Source organism: Hemiscyllium ocellatum, chromosome 37, assembly GCF_020745735.1.
Source record: "Hemiscyllium ocellatum isolate sHemOce1 chromosome 37, sHemOce1.pat.X.cur, whole genome shotgun sequence".
Classification (NCBI taxonomy): domain Eukaryota; kingdom Metazoa; phylum Chordata; class Chondrichthyes; order Orectolobiformes; family Hemiscylliidae; genus Hemiscyllium; species Hemiscyllium ocellatum.
The window spans coordinates 31,903,713-31,924,933 of record NC_083437.1 but is presented as its reverse complement, the minus strand read 5'-3'; the positions used below and the strand labels follow the sequence as shown (position 1 = coordinate 31,924,933).

The 21,221-nt window shown below is 39.8% G+C and overlaps 1 protein-coding gene across 3 annotated transcripts in view; it reads left to right on the top strand.

The window, feature by feature from the left end:
- Positions 1-21,221, top strand: part of tp73 (tumor protein p73) — an 84,985-nt gene that overhangs the window by 49,217 nt on the left and 14,547 nt on the right. For 2 of the 3 annotated variants that reach the window (XM_060852310.1, XM_060852309.1), the window contains exons 2-7: positions 2,302-2,488; positions 8,203-8,318; positions 15,913-16,022; positions 17,021-17,163; positions 17,729-17,817; positions 20,328-20,452. In XM_060852310.1, the coding sequence (XP_060708293.1) occupies positions 2,302-2,488; positions 8,203-8,318; positions 15,913-16,022; positions 17,021-17,163; positions 17,729-17,817; positions 20,328-20,452 (770 nt within the window). The remainder of the gene's footprint in view (positions 1-2,301; positions 2,489-8,202; positions 8,319-15,912; positions 16,023-17,020; positions 17,164-17,728; positions 17,818-20,327; positions 20,453-21,221) is intronic. The other variant, XM_060852308.1, reaches the window with a different exon arrangement.

Here is a 21,221-nt window from a genome sequence, read left to right as displayed (position 1 = left end):
GTTTCAAGTTCCTCGGAGTAAATATCACTAGCAATCTGTCCTGATTCATCCACGTCGATGCTACAGTTAAGAAAGCACACCAGTGACTCTACTTCCTCTGAAGGTAAAGGAAATTCAGAAGGTCCACAATGGCTCTTACCAATTTATATAGACTCACCAGAGAAAGCATCTATGGGAGTGGTGGAGGGATGCTCAGGGTTGGGGTAGGCACCTCTTCGTGGCAAGAGTCACGTCCAACAGTGCTCTGATCCAGTTAAATAGTGTGTACACTCTGACTTAAAATAATGAACGGCTGGCTCTCCTTCAAGAGTTTCCATTCCCATTGCTGCTAGCTTCATCTAACCCCATCATTCAGTACAGTGATTGCAACTGCAACATCAATGTGACTAGATGATCTGGCAGGGTTGACAGCAAATTGGACAACATGTCTAGACTCCTGATTGTAAAGGTAAATCTGCCAAGCTGCATTACATCTCTGGCAGCCCTGCAAATGGAATTCTGTGTAGATGCACCTTGTCAAGGACTAACCGATCTCTCTGCTTCAAGGTAGACATCCTGTTTATGTAACATGCATTCACAGTCAGGTTCATCAACATAAGCTTGTGTTCTTCTTTGATTACTGCCTCCTACTAGCCTGAATGTCGTGTACAAGGAGACCAGAGGATTGGTAGGTGCCAATGCAACTGAATGTGAATTTGCTAACCCCAGAAAATATGGGGGATCTCAGAAGATTTTGAAGGTTGGGGAATCGTGAAACCCCTCTGTGAGGAATAGAGAGAACCTGCACTCTTCCAGAAAATCATGCAAAACCTCCCCTAGTTGCAGTTGATAGGGATCATGGAGAATCTCCAAACAATGAAGAGTCAACAAGCCTTGCTCTTTGACTCGAATCACCTTCCAGACCAGAGTCCCTGAATGAGGTAATGTGCCCAAGGTTCTCCTTCTAAACATACAAGAGAACACTTTGTGATCAAGAGCATGAAGGACGGAAATGGCTCGGGTAAGTCATTGGAGTCTGACACTGAGGATCAGCAAATCATTTTCTTCCAAATCAAATCAAATGAAGTCCACAGACAGAACAGCCTCCACATTTTTCTTTATTCTCCTATCATGGCAATCTTAAATGGTAGTGGGCAGGAGAATCTAGACCAACCACTAATTGTGGATGAACTGAATATGGCTGAGTCCTTTGAAAAGAGAAAACCTCTTGGAAGTTACAGCTGTTGTTTGAGTTGTATTGTGGGATTGGATCAGCCTACAGGTTTATGAAAGTATGCTGAAACTGTGTCCGAATCCGTGAGAAAAGGAATCATCACCCACATACACAAGTGGAAAGAGATGAAATTAGAAATTGGCACCCCATCTCACTGTGGACTTCAAAATTCTGTCCAAGATCATTGCCTATCAGGCCAGTCCTGCTCCGGATTCACTGATGCATCTAGTCCAGGTCTGTGTTGTAATCAACAGGAGAACTCACTTCTTCAGGATGCAATACCTATCTTTCGGACAGAGAGATGGATATCTGCCTTATCAGCCTAGACCAGCAGATAGTCTTTCATACAATACTGAACACTTAACATGATGGGGTGCACTCCAATCTGAGGTTTGGAGAGTGAATCCACAATTGGATCAAATATTGATCAAATCTAGAGTCAGGCAGGCATCTTGTCTCTCCCCTCTTCCATGTGTTTTACGTGGAACCTTTTTCCAAGTCCATCAGAAGGATCTGGGCAAAGAGGAGTAGCAATCCCCAACAACGGAGGCGCGCAGGCCAAATTATCTTTGTAAATGCATGATGTCAGGGTCATCTGCTTGGATCCATCGTCATTAAGTAACATAATGAGTATCTGTAACCAGTTCAAATAGGCCTTGGGAGTCACGGTAAATCAAGTCAAGAGGGAAACTATGTATTTTGGGAACCAGGCCAACTGAACCTCTGTCCACTTCACTGACTGGTTAGACTACCTGTAAAGGATATTGTTCAGAGAGCTGGAGTGTGTGCTAAAATGTGATGATAAAAAAGAACAAGGCAGGTGCTATTCTCCAACCAGCTCATACTTTTCTACTTTTGAAAATGTTTCTGGTTTTCTGTGTGACTATTAAAACAAACAGTATATACAAATCAAGCTGAATGTAGAATTTTAAAATGTAGGATAAATAAAATTTGTGCAGCTTGATCTTCAGTTGTTTAACCACATTTTTCTAATGACTACTCCGATATACCTTGGGAGATTGAATAGTAAGAAATTATGAAGAAATATAAGTAATTAATGCTTTACTGTGTGTTATCTTATTTTCTAGTATTCTCCACTGCTGAAGAAACTATACTGTCAGATTGCAAAGACATGTCCAATCCAGGTGAAACTGGCCTCACCACCACCTCCAGGTAGTGTGGTGCGTGCAATGCCTGTCTACAAAAAGGCTGAGCATGTGACTGAAGTGGTGAAACGCTGCCCCAATCATGAACTTGGCAGAGATTTCAATGATGGTGAGTTATCAAGTGCAATTAATCCCTCTCTTCTTATCGACTGCAATTCCCTTAGGTAGTCCAGATGGGCAATGACACCAATTAGAAAATTTAGAGTACAGATACATTCGTTCAAATCCAGCAGCCTTAGGTTTAAGGTTGTACCAGATTTTGGAACTTGCCAGTTTTCAGAAAACGTTTGATGCATTATTTGAAATCAAAACACCTTAATCTCATGAATAGGGGACAAAAAAAGTGAAGTGATCTGAAAAGCAAAATAGTTTATAGGTCATATGGTATCAGGTGAAATACAGAGGGAGATAGAAGAGGAATGGGATCACAGTATTGATCAGGATATCAATTATATAGCGAACAGGGATAATACCATATGCATAGAAATAAAATTCACAAAAGGGGCAAAAGTACACACTGTTGGGTGTGTACTACAGGTCCCAAAACAAAGAGATCAAATATGTAATCAAATTTCAGAAAAGTATAAGAATCATAAAAGGCTGTAATAGTAACATCCCAAATAGCAACTAATGTTTTAATGTTCAAGATAGACAGGGAACTATTTAAATTCCATCCAGGAGAATTTCTTTTTAGCCAGTATGCAGGAAGTCAGTCAAGGAATAGGGCAGTACTGGACCTGATATTTGGAAATGAACCTGGGCAGATGGAAAGTATATCAGTACAGGAGCATTTTGGAAATAGTGATCATAACTCAGATATATTTTATTCATTCACAGGATGGGAATAGGATAATTAAGAAGGCATATGGGATGTTTGTTTCAGCAATCATGGCATAGAGTATAAGAGCAAGGAGATATTGTTGGATAAAAACTGAAGATCTGCAGATGCTCTAAATCAGAAAGAAAAACAGAAATTGCTGGAAAAGCTCAGCAGGTCTGCCAGTACCTGTGGAGAGAAATCAGAGTTAACCTTTCAGGTCGAGTGACACTTCCTCAAAACTCTTCTGAGGAAGGGTAACTCGACCCAAAGCATTAACTCTGATTTCTCTCTACAGATGCTGCCAGACCTGTGGAGCTTTTCCAGCAATTTCTGTTTTTCTTTCTGAGGTAATGTTGAAATTGTACAGAGCATTGGTTGGGCCACAACTGCAGTTCTGGCCACTTTACTTTAGAAAGGATGTGATAACACTAGAGGGGTTACAGAGGATGTTGTTGCCTGGGATGGAGCAATTGAGCTATACGGAGAGATTAAATACGCTTGAATTGTCTTCTTTAGAGCAGCAAAGACTGAGGTGGGACATGATTGAAGTTTATAAGACTTGAACAGGGTTCCCCTTAGTTGAGGGGTCAGTCATGAGAGGGCCCAGCTTTCGAGTAAAGGGCAGCAGATTCAGAAGAAAAAACATTTTTATCCAGCAGGTGGTGGAAATCAGGAATGCACTGCCTGGGAAGGTAGTGAAAGCTGGAAACCCTACAACCTTTTAAAAATATTTGGATGAGTACTTCAAATATTATAACATTGAAGGATATGGGACAAGTACAGGAAATTGGGATCAGTGCACTTTTAGTGGTAGCTTTGTCAGTACAGACTCAATGGGCTGAAGAAAGGTTCCAATGGGCTCAGTGTTGAAGTCTTTATTATTTGTGGTTTACATTAATAACTTGGACTTAAATGTAAGGGAATCAAGATGTTTGCAGATGGACCTGAAAACTGCTGGTAGTAATAGTGAGGAGGATAGCTATAAACTGCAGGAGGATATCAACAGTCTGGTCAGGTGGACAGAGCAATGGCAAAAGGAATTTAACCTTGAAAAGCTGGAGATACGACACTTGGAGAGAGCCAACAAGGCAAGTGATTATATTATGACTGATTGGACCTGGGAATTACCAAAGATCAGGGGGAGCTTGATGTGCATGTCCACAGATTCCTGATGTTGGCTGGGTAAGTAGATAGTGGTTCAGAAGGCAAATGAAATACTTGCTTTTAGTTTAAGCACATAATACAAGAGGAAAGACGTTACGCTGGATCTTTATAAAATGTTGATTAGGTCATAACCTTGTGCACCTCAATCAGGTCTCTTTCCAAGGACAACAACCCCAGCTATCCAATCTGGAGTACTGTTTGCAGTTCTGATGACCACATTGTGGGAAAGAATTGATTCCACTAGAGAGGGTGCAGAGGTGATTAACCAGATGCTGTCTGGACTGAATGCCTTGCTAAACTGCATTCAGATCACATCAAACTCATTGCCATCATCAACAGTCCAGGTTATCTCCTCAAAGAATTTGATAAAGTTTGTCAAACACAGCCTTCCCTTAACAAATCTGTGCTGACCATCCCTAATAAATTCCTGCCTCTCTAAGTGCAGATATATTCTGTTGGAATTCTCTCATAACTATCCCATCATCGAGATCAGACTGACTGACCTGTAATTTTCTGGAGAGTTTGGATAGATTAGATTAGATTAGATCCCCTATAGTGTGGAAACAGGCCCAGGCTGGGATTGTTTTCCTTACAACAGCAAAGATTTAGAAAGGACTGTATAATTATGAGGGCAGTGATTAGATGGATAGAAAGGCATTTTTTCCATTAGTATTGGGGGTCGATAACCAGGAGGCACAGATTTAAGGCAAGCAGTTGGAGGCTAAGAGGAGAATTGAGATTTTGTTTTTACACAGAGCGTCATGGGAGTCTAGAACTTATTGCTTGAAAGGGTGGTTGAATCAAAACCTTGAACAATATTTAATCAGTATTTAGATATTTACTTGTGTTGCCAAAGACTCCAGGGCTATTGTCCAACAGTTGGAAAATGGGATTATGATAATCAGATCTCAGTAGAACATCGTGGAAACAACGGGCTGAAAGGCTTTCTTTTGTGCTGTAAATTTCTCTGAATTTAGATTAACGACCATCTTACTCCTGAGATTCATTTTTCATGTGTTGGATTTAATAACCCTTTCATGTATGATGAGAAGACATAAATAAAAAAAACTGTCTGGTTTAGATTGCTTGATTTGAGAGAATGTATCTGTTTGGTTTTCCAGCTCTTTCCTGTCCTGAAAGCGCTGACCCATCATTTCACATTGATTATTCCATTCTGTTCTGTTAAAATCAGTGATACCTCTCTCTCTCTCTCTTTGGAGAATCAAACCTGAAGGGATCACAGATCAGAAAATTAAGATTACACTACTGTAGCTAATTCTCTGACAAGTGGTCCCAAATACAGCTCACCATCACTTTATTTTCCTTGAGTAGTATTCGACACTTGCTCATCTGCTCGCCAAACTGTTTTCTCATTCATGTGTCATTATGAGAAAATTAAAATGACTGAAAGAGTGTAAGGGGGTAAGAACCAATGGTTGAATGTTCTGGTAAGTGGTAGCCTATTCAGTACTGTCAGAAAGGTTTGTTACAGTGAACTTTGAGCAGTTACTCCCTGTAACAGATATGCTTGTGGCTACAAATCTACCCCCACATCATGGAACTGGTAGCACTTCCCACAGTGAATTCCAGGCATGGCTTGAGCATAACTTTTGCAACCATCTTTGGTGCTAATGAGGGTACTGGGGATATGCACTCCTTTCTCACACAGTTTGTGAAGAAGCAAAAATTATTCACCGAATTAACAATGAACTGAATAGAACTTGCCTTAGATTGAAGTTAGCTTGAACTCAGGACTGTCTGCTCTGTGAAACAGGAGCATTTATATCCTTGCAGAGAAACAACTCATTCATTTTAAATTGGTTGTTTATTTTATCATACATTTTCCAGTCTAAAAGTCTCCCTATGAAGATGGGCTGGATCCATGGTTTATGTAAGCAATTCCACCTACACTGTATTCCTAATCACTAACCCCAGCTCTCTCCACCCTTCTTCACATGTTCCAAATAATTCTGTACATGTCAATACTGCAAAGTCCTTTGTACTTGCAACTTCCAATTCTTCATGTGATGTAATCTGCGTACTTAACTAGCGAAAGTACACCCCACCCCACTTAAACCATGATGAAAATGAAATTTATCTTTCACCATCCATACTATTTGTTGCCATATTCAATTATAAAGCAAAGTAATGATGCCAAAGTCCTACCGGATCATAGGACTGCCCTCTCATTAGAGAAGTGGTGGTTTAACCTGACAGTCACCATGCCTTATGTGGGGAGAGATTCAGAAGAAGAGTCCTTCTAAGAAAGATCTCAAAACTAAAAGCAACCTGGTGGAAAAGAGAAAAGAATGCCTGACCAATAACAGGGGGAATTGATACTTCTCTTCCCAATGTTATTTGTATTTCCCTGTTAATCCTTCGCTGAAAATGCAGACAGGAATTACTCCCTCACCTAATTCAAAACCAATTGCTCAGCAATGCAACCTGGGACTGGCTCTTCCTTTGACTTTCCTTTCTTACCTGTTGGGAAATAAGTGGGTATTTTCTCAGCAGCTGATGCTAGCAACACAGCCGAGATCATAACTCAATGTACGTGGGGTTGCAGCCACAACTCTGTGCATGCAGGATTCAGCATACCAAAAGGTCTTAATGTTCTTATCTCTATCACTGGATATGGTATAATTTGCCAATTTTTCCAAGCCCAAGGGCTTTACAAATGACAACCAATGAACAAACTGTCAAAATTTGCCAATTTATATGTAAATTGTTTGTTGTCAGGAACCGTGCCAAACTTGCAATGAAGTATAACAATTTGCCTTCTGCAATCGAGCTCAGTATCAAATTTTCAACTAGCTTTATGTTTGCCAAGTGAAAATTTATCATGCCCACTTATTAACTACCTGCAGGTAAGGCCTTGTTGTAATTGTTATCTGGATTATTTCTGTCGGTTAGATTGTGATGAGTTTATTAAATAGTGTTGGTAGAAATAAAATAAATCACCTCATTGATACCACAGCTATTTACTACATTCAGCAAATTCTGTTTGGCAGCAATGTTATTATAGAAATGAACTCTGAACGTATAGGGTCCTCATGCTTTGCTTTGCCAGACAGTGCAGTTATGACCCACCTTCTCCATTGCTTCCTACATGCAATGAAATTTCCAAATATAGGTGAAAATCGATTATCTTGATCTAATTTCCTGTTTAGATAAATACAGTTTGGTTACAGCCTGGTGTAACGCAGACTCTTTCCAATATATGTGCTGATATCAACCATGACAGTGGTACTGCAAATGATCTTTGTGCTTCTAGATTAATGATGAGAAAAAGAGGTCAATTTCCCCTTCAGGATTACTCGTCACTAACTCCTTCTGGGTGAGGACATGATTATGATTGGGTTAAGGCTCATACTCAATCACGATACATCTCCACAGCTGATTAATTTATCAGCAACCTCAAATTACATTTATTATTTACAATAATATTATCTGTGCATATTGGCCGCTTGAGTAAGACTGAAAGCTGAATGACATTTATTGATCTTTCCTAAAATGAGGAGAGAAGAGGAGAAATTGGAAAAGGAAAACAAGGTTGTTAGTGAATTGAAGCCTGTAATCCTACCTCAGGAATCTGTCTTCTGAACCCTAGACTGAGTTGGTGCGTGATAGTCCATTGAGATCTTCATGACTCTCATTCTGTTTATTCACATGTCATTCCAGATAAGTAATAAAATGGAGTAAGTTAGACAAATGAAAAATGTTATCATTTCACTGTTGGGTCCGTGTGCTTCCTTCTGGGGGAATCCTCATTGGACCGTCATTATTCAGTCTGTCTTGGTCACATTTTATAGCCTTGTATGTCACTGCCGTCCTTCCAGGCCAGTCTGCTCCAGCAAGTCACCTGATCAGGGTGGAAGGAAACAACCTTGCTCAGTACATTGATGACGCTGTCACAGGACGGCAGAGCGTCTTGGTGCCATTTGAGCCTCCACAGGTATATTGCAAACATTTGTCTTTACTTTTTGCTTTTATTTCTGAGCAAAGTAGATTAGATGGAAATGTCCCTGATCCAGTTAGGAAGGAAGATATATTTCTGTGAAATGTGAACAAATAAAGAAGTTTGGCTCATCCTAAAATAATTGTGCTTCACACTTTGATCATAACTGCAATAGAATCATGAATTAGGAGTAAGTGTCTTTTGTAATATTTTCAAAGTCCAAAGATGTGCGGGTCAGGTGAATTGGCCATGCTAAATTGCCTGTAGTGTTAGGTGAGGGGTAAATGTAGGGGTATGGGTGGGTTGCGCTTCGGCGGGTCGGTGTGGACTTGTAGGGCCGAAGGGACTGTTTCCATTCTGTAAGTAATCTAATCTAATCTAATCCAGGGCCCAAATATTCCAGCACTGGTAGAGGTAACTCAGTGTGTATCAATGCTAGTCCCCAACCTGACTAAATGAGTAGGGTTTGCAGCAGTAAGGGCATCCAGCTATAAAACTACCTGCCAAATTCAAAAAAAAGGGTGGCTGTTATGAAAGTGATCAAACAACATTGTTAAAAATCACACAACACAAGGTTATAGTCCAACAGGTTTAGTTGGAAGCACTAGCTTTTGGAGTGCTGCTCCTTCGTCAAGTGATTGTGAAGAATAAGACCAAAAGACACAGAATTTATAGCAAAAGATTGTAGTGTCATGCAACTGAAAGGATATATTGAATAAATCTGGATTGTTGTTAAGTCTTTCATCTTTTAGAATGGATTGCAGGTAATATGTAATATGTAAATCCCAGAACTTCCTTTAAGTCACCTTCTCAAGATAACTTAAGGTTTTATAACAAAATGTGACATCTCAGCTCAGACATGGATTAAAGGTAAGGTTAGAGTCTGTCTGTATCCGAGTCTTGAGTCAGACTGGTTCTATTTACAAAGTGGAATTTACAAACAATTTCATATATTGACTGCCTGCAGAGGTTGATCGGCAAGTTAAGTACCCCTGAGGATGGCCTCAACTGGGACCTCGGGTTCATGTCACACTACAGGTGACCACACTATACTGTATACACACACACACACAGCACACATACACACACACTCTCAAATACTCACTCGCGCATGCAGACCCTCTCTCATACAAACGCTCTCTCTCATACATACACCCTCCACACTCATACCCTTGCACACACTCTCTCACAGGCTTACACTCCATCACACCCGCGCACACACTTTATCAAGCTTTCACACGTGCAAATACACTCTATCTCACGTGCACACACTTTCTGTCTCTCTCATGCACACGCTTACGCTTATAAGTCTATGGGGTGAATTTGTATTTGCAGAATTATATTTGCAGATACATTCTATTTTGCTCAAAAAATACACAGTCTGTAGGCAGTCAATGCAGACAGTTAATACACGTAATATTTTGTAAATTCCACTTTGGAAATAGAACCAGTCTGACTCAAGATTGGAATACAGACAGACTCAAACCTCACACCTTTAATGCTTTGTCTGAACTGAGATATCACCTTTTGTTATGAAATCTTAAATTATCTCGAGAAGGTGACCTAAAAGAAGTTCTGGGATTTACATATAAATGAACCGAAACCTGCAATCCATTCTAAAAGAAGAAAGACTTAACAATCCAGGTTTGTTCAATGTATCATTTCAGTTGCATGACACTGTAATCTTTTGCTATAAGTTGTGTCTGATGGTCTTATTCTCCACAACCACCTGATGAAGGAGCAGCGTTCCGAAAGCCAGTGCCTCCAAATAAACCTGTTGGACTATAACCTAGTGTTGTGTGATTTTTAACTTTGTCCACCCCAGTACAACACTGGCTCATCCACATCAGAACCACCATTGTGGAATTCCCATGTAACATGGGAAAAGAGAAAAAAATTAAGAATCATTCAAATAGATGATGAATGTGGATCAGGCTCATCAGTTAGTTATACTCTCCAGCTAGATTATCCTTGCAGTTAAAACTTGAGCAATTTGTATCCATTCATGGGATGTGGCATCACCAGCTTAGACAGAATTATGGACAAATGTATCTGCAAAGGGTAGATTGGTGAGGACAAGATCAAGAATGATTTTCCTTCTTGCTGGTTCCCTTACCATCTGATGTGGACCCAATCTGGCAAGTGTATACATTAGGACATGGCCAACTCATTCAGTAGTGTTGCTACCTAGCTGATGAGAGGTATTGAAGTCCAACACCCAGAATGCATTCGATGTCCCTGCACACTCACTGCTTCCTCTGAGTAATGTTGAATGTAAAATGATTAATGGTTCATCAGCTAAGTGGGGTTATTGAGTGGTAATCAGCAGGAGGTTTCTCGCCATGTTTGACCTGATGCACTGTGATTTTTAAAAATTCATTGATGGGATGTTGATGTTACAGGCTAGGCCATCATTCATTGTCCATCCAAAGTTGCCCAGATGAGTCAACACATTGCTGTAGGTCTGGAGTTGCCTATAGGCCGAACTTCATGGTGTTCGCAATCAATGTTCAGGTTTCCCAGGGCATGGCTATGTCAGTCTGTTGCTCGACTAGATTGTGAGACTGCTCTCTCAATTTTCATATATCTTCATAAAGATGACTTTGCAGGACTAAAATGCTTTGTTGCCTTTTTCATTTCTGATGTCTAGTTCGTTGCCACATGGCCCATCCAGTTTCATTCCTTTCCTTAGACTTTGTAACAGTTTGATATAACAAAGTTTCTTGCTCAGCCACGTAGCTGTTGTATGTAGAGCAGACCAAGTAAAAACGGCAGATTTCCTTTTCTAAAGCACTCTAGTGAACCAGATGAATTTTAAGACAGTCAACAATGATCACATTCGGCTATCTTTCAATTCCAGATTTCTATTGAATTAAAATTTCATAATCTGCCACGATGGATTCAAATCTATATCTTCAGAATATTAGTATGGGACTCTGAATTACTGCTATGCCACCACTTCTCCAGTATATGAGAAATTATAACAAGATATAATAATGTAGAAATTATTATGTTTGAGATTATTAAAACTATGTTAAGCCAAATTCTGGATCCTGAATCAAAATTGGTATTTTATGTAAGAAAATCCCTTAAATGACAGAGTCCTGAGGTTATACTGACACCTAGTGTAAGATATGGAATGGTTATTGTTGGAATCTAAAGGGCACATATTCTGCCATCACTTAATGAGAACAGGGATTAAAACCATAAAAAATATTGCAGTATCAGGTAAATTCTGATTGTTCTTTTACCTAATAATGCACTTAGTATGTATCACAGTGTTAAATCTTGTACATCACATACTGAGTTAAAACTGTCAGTTTAGAATATAAGGTAGTAAGGACAACAAATTCTGAAAACAGTATCACAAGGTATGTCCTTTCTTATGCCTAGGCTAGACCCTTCAGCTGTGTCATTACAGTGATATGCAACTGTGAAGGAGTTGCCCTAGAATTTCTGAACGATGAACTCTCATAGCATCGGATCAAAATTGTTCAGGGAAATCTCCTGCTGATTACCACCTATTGCCCCCACTTGGCTGCTAACTCAGAACTATTCTGTGCTGAACAGAACTTGGAAGAAGTAATGATGGTGGCATGAGCAATGATGTAGTCTGGATGGTGAACTTCATTATCTATAACCAAAAGTGGCTAAGTTGCATCAACACTGATCAAGCTGGCTGAGTTCTAAAGGATATAGCTGCTAGAGTGAGTCTGAGGCAGGGAGTGGGGAATCAACAAGAAAGATCTAGTTGACCTCAGCTTCACCAGTGTGTCTCTCTTGGATTCAGCTGACCATAGCAGTATGTAGACGTAACCGCTGCAAAGTCTTTGTTCGTACAAAGTTATATATTCATACTACAGACACACTTGCTAAATGACACTGACTTTGAACAGAAGTAGCAATTCAGCAGTGGACATCCATGAGGTGCTATGAACCATCAGAAGAGAACAGTGGCCAAACAATGCCTTACAAGGGAAGTTAGAGAGAGTATTAGATGCAAAAAAGAAACATCCAAATTGGCAAGCAGAAACAATAGACCTGAGAACTGGGAACAGTGTACAAGTCAGCAAAGGTGGACCAAGGAATTGATTAAGAAGGGGAAAATAGAGTATGAGGGTAAGTTGCAGGGGAACATAAGAACTGACTATAAAAGCCTACATTAGTAGAGCAATGGTGTTGGAGAAATTAATGGGATTAAAGACTAGTAAACCTCCAGGGGCTGATAATCTACATTGCTGAAATAGTGGGTGCACTGGTGGTCACGTTCCAAGATTCTTTAGACTCTGGAATAGTTCTTACAGATTGCAGGTTAGCTCTATAATCCCACTATTTGAAAATAGGAATTATTGACTATTGAGTCTGATGTCAGTAGTGGGGAAGATGTTAGAGTCCATTACCAAGGACTTTATAGAATGAGTACATTGAAAACAGTGGTATAGTCTGACACAGTGAGCATGCATTTACAAAAATGAAATCATGCCTGACAAATCTACTGGAATTCTTTGAGGATTTAATAGTAGATTTGATCAGGGGAGCCAGTGGGTGTGATTTATTTAAACTTGCAGAAGGCTTTCGATGAAGTTCCACATAATGTGTAAAACTAAAGTGTATAGGATATTGGCTGATGTATTGAGGTGGATAGGAAATGGTTAGCACATAGGAAACAAAGAATAGGAATAAATGGATCTTTTTCTGAATAGCAGGCAGTGATTAGTGGTGTACTGCAAGGATTGGTACTGGGACCCCAGCTGTTCACAGTATAGTTAATGATTTAGATGACGGAACTAAATATAATATCTCCAAATTTGCAAATGACTCAAAGCTGAATAGAAGGGTGAGCTGTAAGGAGGATGCAGAAATGTTGCCGTGTGATTTGGATAAGTTGAGTGAGTAGGCAAGTGCAGTATAATGTGGATAAATGTGAGGTTACCCACTTTGGTACTAAAAATAGGAAGGCAGATTACAACTTGAACAGCTATAAATTGAGAGGGGAATGTTCAACAAGACTTGGGTTTCCTCATGCCCCACTTGCTAAAAGTAAGCATGCAGATGCAGCAGGCAGTAAAGAAGGCGTTGGTCTTCAGAGTGAGAAGATTCAAGTACAAGAACAAGGATGTCTTACCAATACAAGGCATTGGTGAAGCCACACCTGGAATAGTGTATGTAGTTTTGGTCTGCTTATTAGAGGAAGGATGTTCCCAATGGATGTTCCCAGGGGTCATAATTTAAGGATAAGGATCTTTTTGAACTGAGATGATGAGAAATTTATTCACCCAGAGAGTAGTGAGCCTGTGGAATTCACTACCACAGAAAGTGGTTGAGGCCAAACCATTTTCAAGAATGAGGTAGATATAATTCTCTGGCTGAAGGGATCAGGGGATAAGAGGATATGGATGAGGGTATGGAGCTTGATGATTAGTCATGATTATATTGAATGGTGGAGTAGCTTGAGGGGTCAAATGGCTCTCTTGCTCCTATCATCTATGTTTATATGTAACCTTATGGCCCAATACGACCCACACGCTAAAATTATCATCAGGTTGGGAAATCAGCTCTGGTTCAGCAAAGAGTGCAGAAGGAAATGCCAGAAGCAGCACCAAGTATACCTAAAAATGAGTTGTCAACCTGAAGAAGCTACACAACATGTCTACTTATATAAAAACAACAAACTGGATGCTGGAAAACTGAAATAAAAACAGAAGAAACTCAGTAGGACTGGCAGCATCTGTCGAGAGAAAAACAGGGTTAGCATTTCGAGTCCTGACAAAGGGTCACTCGACTCAAAATGTGAACAAAGAATGATGTCAGACATGTAACAGGCAGGGCTGAGTGATCCCAAAATCACAAGATCTAAGTTCTGCTATCCTGAATGATCCTGTCATGAATAGTGATGGATCATTAAACAACTAACAGATGGTGATTACTCTACAAATATCCCACCCTGAGTTATGGAGGAGACCAGTATATCAATGCAAATGACAACATTGAAGTATTTGATCCACTTCAGCCAGAAGGGCTGAGTAGATTATCCATCTCAACCTCTTCCTGAGAACCCCAGAATCTCAGATTCCAGTCTTCAACATGATTCCACATGAAACTGAAACATGGCTGAATATGCTGAATAAAAGAAAAATTGGGAGACTTGACAAAATTCCATAACAGTACTGAAGACTTGTGCTCCAGATTTAGTTGCAGCCGAACTGTGCTGTTCCATATAACTACAACTGTAACATCTACCTAACAATATAGAAAACTACCCAGGTATCAACATCCCTAAGCTGCATGGATGTACAGTTGTTGGGAGGTTCCACAGTTTCTGACGGGCTTGTCAAAGCATTGGTTTCTACTTTAGGAAGCTCCTGACACACAGACCTCAGATATCCATGCAGCATGAAAAATGTTAAGAGGGAATATTGCCAGGTATGTTGTGAATACAAAAAAAAACAAAAGGACAAATTCAACTCAGTTAATTATTATCAATCTATTCTCAACATTAGCAAAGTGATGAAAGGGAGCATCAAAAATGCTATTTGGTGCAATTACAAAGGAATAATCTGTTCATTTAAGTTCAGTTTCACTTCTGCTAGGGCCACTTGGGTCCCCAAGTCCTTAAAATCTTGGTTCAAACAAGGTTAAAAGAGCTGAACTCTAGAGGTGGGCTGATAGTAACTGCTCTTGACATCAATGCAGTATTCGACTAAGTATGGCATCATGGAACCTTAACAAAACTGGAGTCAATGGGAATCAGGGAAGTCATACCTAGCACGGTAGAAGATGGGTTTGTTTCTTGGAAAATTCAAACAACTCAGCCCAAATACATCACTGCAGGAGCTATGTCCTAGGCCCAACCTTCTTCACCTGTTTGACTAGCACCTCATCCACCCCACCTTCAACATTCATTGCCTTCACACTGATGCACAGACAGCATCTTCCAAACTGATGACTTCTACAACCTACGTGGACTAGAGCAGCAAATGCATGGGGACACCATCATCTGCAAGGTACCCTCCAATATATACCATCCTGTCTTAGAACTGTATCATGATTTCTACATTATTGTTGGATCAAAATCCTGGAACTCCATTTCTAACAATACAGTGGGTCTTCTTACAATTCTAGAACCTAGCAGTTCAAGGCAGCAGCTCATCATAGCCTTCTCCGGGGCAATTACAGATGGGCAATAAGTACTGTCCTAGTCAGCAACACCCACAGCCCTTGCACAAATAATAAAAAACCAACCTTGAGTTGATCATGGACAAGTACTAAAAAGAAATGGTAGATTGGTATTGCAGTAATGTCCTTTTGCTGTGTTAAATGGAGAAATTCCAATGAACTGCTATAACGGAGGGCATCAATAATGTTTAGAAAAGAAGTTGTGCTAAATGTAGAAGCAAACTTTAGGAGATAGGAAGATGGTAGATCCACAGCTTTGAGGTTGTTAGTAAGAAATAGTTGAAGTGGAGATATGAAATGGAACTTATTTTCAATGCTATTACTATTATAACACAGATTTATACTATAATGTTATGTACTGATTTGTTTATTGCATAGTACTATACGGAATGACTGATCTGTCTGCTTTGGATAGGTAGGAACAGAGTTCACTACAATTCTCTACAACTTCATGTGTAACAGTAGCTGTGTAGGTGGAATGAATCGACGACCTATCCTCATCATCATCACCTTAGAAACAAGAGAGTGAGTAGCCATCTCTAAAGAATGTTGTTTTACAATCACTGTTGCTCAGTTTCAAAGTCATTCATAAAAGACGCAAGAGGGAAAGCTGACATTCAGGGTAAATGGTTGAATTTTAGCAGCCCTCGGGGGATGAAATCAGAGGCAAAATGGCTTGCAAATTACCTGTTGACTTTCCATTGTTATTCCATTTGCCAATGGTAAAAAAAGTGGCAGGTGGTTCATGCACCTAAAATGCATCTGAGACACTTAAGTGACCATTTAAGGATCTTGTTGGCATTTTATAAGTGGTTGGGCGTCCCCAGACCTACCTGTGAATTGGGTGTTTGATGTTGGCAACAGTCTGCTGTCCTTACTGGGAGTTACTTAGCCTTTGCCACTGTGCAGTCCAAGGTTCTGCTACCCACCAAAGCAGGATTGTCTCCCATTTTGGCTAGAAGCTGCAGGACCCTTGCCACCTCCAGAAAATTCATTCCTTTGTATCACCATTTGGAAGTTACTCAAGGTGATTCTGTTCCAACCATTGTACGAATCTGTATTCTCTTTCCCATCCCTGCTGAACCAATTTTGCTCCCTGTCTCCCAATGGACCATAAATATAACTTCTTCCCACATATTACGGATCCAGAGTCTGGCCTCATGCAACCTAAGTCTCTCAAGGCTTGGATTCTTTAGTTTTATCAATTATATCTCTAGTGCAGGCTCTCTCCTTCATTGCATCTTCAACTGCCTTTTCCCCCTTCTGAGGAACAATCTGCAAAAATCTTTCTACCTCCCTTTCCATATTTAAAAGCCTTCTTAAATAATTTCTTCAAACAGAGGTTTCTGATCCTTCAGATTCCCACAAAAGTACAACATTTGCTCCAGTTCTCCTCTATGTGAAATGCCTTTGAAGGTTTTTCCTCAGTAGAGGCAGCATAGCTACTTGGGTTCACTGGGTGATGGTCATGGTGAGGTTCATGCAATTCTCTATCAAATGAATGCCCTTGTCATCTCCTTCAGTGGCCAGGTACTTGGACGCCGCTCATTTGAAGGTCGAATTTGTGCTTGCCCAGGAAGAGATCGAAAAGCAGATGAGGACCATTACCGTGAGCAGCAAGCCATCAATGAGAGTGCAGCAAAGAATGGAAATGGTAACAAACGCAGTAAGTCTTGCAGGTCTGAATACAGGCAGGTGATGAGTTTGATGGTTGAAGGTGCCATTGGTGTCATTAATATTAAAATTAGATTAGACAGTATGGCATCCTCTGTCTTGGTCTTCCATGCTATAGCTTTCAAAAGCTGAGAGATCAACCTGGTCTTAGTTCTCACCATTAAACTTCTCATTGTCCAGATTATCTTGAAAGGTTTCTGTTTACTGTCATTAGCCATGCAGCCTCTACATACAATGACGCAAATACAATGAGATCATCAATTCAACATAGATAGGAATTCCTGGCTGCATGACACCGCTAGTTAGTCCACAAAGGCTACACATTACCAAACCATTGTTTTTATTTTATTCACAATTAAAATTCTGTGTTACTGTAAGAAAAACATGGAATTTAATTTCAAACTTCTGTTCAATATAAATGCATAACAGCCTTTATGCTGCCCAATCTGGCCTGGGGTAATTTAGGAGATTCAAAGTGAAATATCTTAGAAAAGATTATTAACTACAGAGGAATGACAATGAAAAATGACTAGATGCTACTGTCTTTTGTGTTTCAGCCTTCAAACAGACACCACAGGGAGTTCAGGGGCCTAATACAGGTATCAAAAAGAGGAGGCATGGAGACGAGGAGTTCTTCTATGTACCTGTGAGTATTTACTTCTTTAGCCATTGAAGCAATTATGTTGCCTCCTTAGCTCACTCTATACTTATACTCACTCTATACTTTCTCTACCACTTGTAACAACAGGAAGCTTTCACAGTTAAATAGTTCAGTGATGTTTGCAGAAACAGGACTTAATCTGCAGAGTAGGATTGGGTGCTTGTAGTTCTCCACTCCTGTTTTGTGTGTGAATGTAAGCAAGAATACTTGATGGACTATTTAATGCAATCTTATTCTTGCCCAATTCTCAGACGAGTTCTCATTTTATGAGCTTTTGCAGTGCAGTGGTAATGTCCCTTCCTCTGAGCCAAAAGGCCCAAGTTCAAGATCCATCTTTTTCAGAGATATGTAATAACACATCTGAACAGGTTGATTAAAAATATCAATGCTCACCCAATATCTATATGTGCACACTTCCAATCACTGATCACTCAGATCAGTAAGCCTAGCCAATTAATCCATTCCCAACCCCCACCACATCTGTAGTTAACTGTTGCACCACCACCAGCCAGACCAAAATTAGATGAATCTTTACATTTGTTTCCTTTTCCATTTGATTATATTGATCAATAACAACTTTCATCTATTCAACACTTTTGCAAATCGTTTATTGATTATGTTGTAAAAGATACACAGGACTTTGATTAAGGACAAGGACTATCAGCTAGGATACACGTTGTGATGCTGCATCCAATTAATAAGCCAACTATCAAAGAAAAGAATTGAGTCTTGCTTTGTAATTCACAATCTGTCTTAGAAACATTTAACACCCTTAACATTCCAGGCACTTCCAAAGCAGAGTATAAAGAAATGGGATACTGTGTTATGAGGGATCACATTACTAAATGGTATTCAAAGAGATAGATCCTTAAAGTGCAGTTGAGAGAACTGGTTTAGACAAATAAATGATAAGTTGAACATTGGTGAAGAGAAGGCACCTCTTTACAAAATAAGCAGGATCACCATTGGACAGTGGAACAGTTCACTTTCTGCAACCCACTCCCCAAAATTTTGAAAAAACTATATTTTTAAATAATGTTTATATTAACCAAAGTGAAAGGTGATAATAAAAAGACTTGTAATTATAAAATGCCTTTTATACCCCCAGGACCTTCAAAAGCATATTACAGTCAGTGAAGTACTTTTGAAACGTCATGATGGTTATGATACAGGAAAATCTGCAACTGTTTTGCACACAGTAAGATCCCACACCCAGTGATGAGATAATAGTTAGAAAATCTTTTCTAATTAGTTAAGGGATAAATATGAGACAGGTTGCCATAGCTCCCCTATTCTTCGATTGTGCTTTGCGATCTTTTACATTCATCTAAGTGGATTGGACATCAATTTTACAACCCACGGAAACATCGACGCCTGCAACAGTGCAGTGCAACACTCTTGTTTTACTACATTGGGAGTGCTAACTTAGACTTTATACACAAGTTCCTGGCATGAGACTTCGAATCACAACCATCTGAGTCAGAGGCAATACCACCCACTGAAAGACAATTGGGACCAAATGTTGAGCAAAGGTACAGGTTTCAATTTAGAGCGTCCTGTGCCAACATCAAAAGTTTTCAGGTTATTCGTAATTTGCATTTTGTTGCAGAATAAACCTCCTTTTATGATTTTTCCCCACAGATGCTGCCAGACCTGCTGAGTTTCTTGAGCAATTTCTGTTTTTGCTTCACACTTACTTGTGCTCCACTACACTCTCAGCCTCAAAAAAGCAGCCCCGTGATATCAATTTGGTACTTCTATTTTCTACACATATCATCCTCAAGACTTCACTGATTGAGATAGGTTAACTGACAATTACTGCAGCAGTATAAAAATTATTTGTGCAATGAACCCACAGCTGTTACTAGGGAATCAGAGATGTAATGTAGTCATGGAAAAGCACTTAGAGCAAATCACATACCCACTGCCTTGGGAATACTGTATGTCCCAGTGTGACTGTTTGCTAGGTTTCAGTTCTTGATACCTGATAGCGAAAATTCATATCCTGCAATTTTGGACCTAGACAGAAATTCAGTTTTCATTTAGTTTTTAAACTGTATTAAAAATGGATCAAAGTGTGATGGGTTCCAAAAACTTGCAATCCTCTTGCAGCTTCTCTTCAATGAGATGTGTTACGCCAACTGGTTCACTTAGCTGCCTTAGCAAAAATAAACCAAAAATGTCCAAATTTCTGTCCCTGAAATCTGTACTTAGTTTGTTGACCTCAACTTTAGCACTAGTTGGAGTGCTACAGTTTCCCTGGGCCATTGAGAGGGTAATTCACCCAGGGTTCTTACTATTTTTTAATTCAGTGGTTTCTGGTTGTTCAGTGAGATCTGATTTGATCTGTCTATGCTTTCTGAACAATGCTTGGGCAAGATCCAAAATTAGAAAATCAGAGGAGAGAGAAGGGGAAAAATACCTTTTCTAAAAAATTAGGTAACAATTATTATGAGTATTAGAAATTAGTCTGATAGTCTCAATATTGCCCACAGGTACGAGGAAGAGAGAATTTTGAAGTCCTCATGAAGATCAAGGAGAGCCTGGAGCTGATGGAATTGGTGCCTCAGCAGCTTATTGACTCATACCGGCAGCAGCAACAGCAACTGCTTCAACGCCAGTTAGTTCCTATATCATTCCTTTTACTTATTCTTACTTAGGTACTTTTCAAAGTTCCTGCAACCATTCCAGTCCCTTCATTTTTTAGTCTAAAATACTCTCTCATCATCTCTTTCATTGAACAATGGCCATCAGCAAGAGACAGATTCCTCCCCAACTTTGATATTCAGATGACAGAACCCATTCCTGCTGTGAAGCAAGACTGCTCATAAGCTTTGTCCTTGGCCAAAACCAAAAAGACACTGGATTGTGAAAAACTCAGTAGAATTACTCAGAAGCTCACTCCCCCACATTTCTATCAGCCATTACATAATAGCCAAACCCAAACTGAACCACAAGTGTAGTCAAACGTGAGATAAAGATATGTTTGCATTCTGCACATCTAGCCAATTGCAGGGTAATACAGTGTAGCAGCTGGTCTTTATTCCCTTTAGACAGCATTGGGTCTTACTGAGTTATGATTCTACAACTATGTACAAACTTGCAGTTCCTTGCCTGGGTGTCCATTTGTCAACTGAATGTCAGCAAGCTATTCAGCTGGGGAGGGTATTGCAATAAAGTCTGATCTTGTTCTTGCCTGACATTTGCATATATTTGTTTCCTAGTAGGCATCATGGTTAGCCTTCAGGATTGGCAGCATTCGTGGGTTTATCTCTGTCTAGTTATAGATGCTGAGAATAAACTAGCTGATTTCAACCAAAAGACTGAACCTGCAAACTTTGAATTCCATTTGGCTCAGTTTCTTACCCATTTCTTTCATGTAGCTTTAG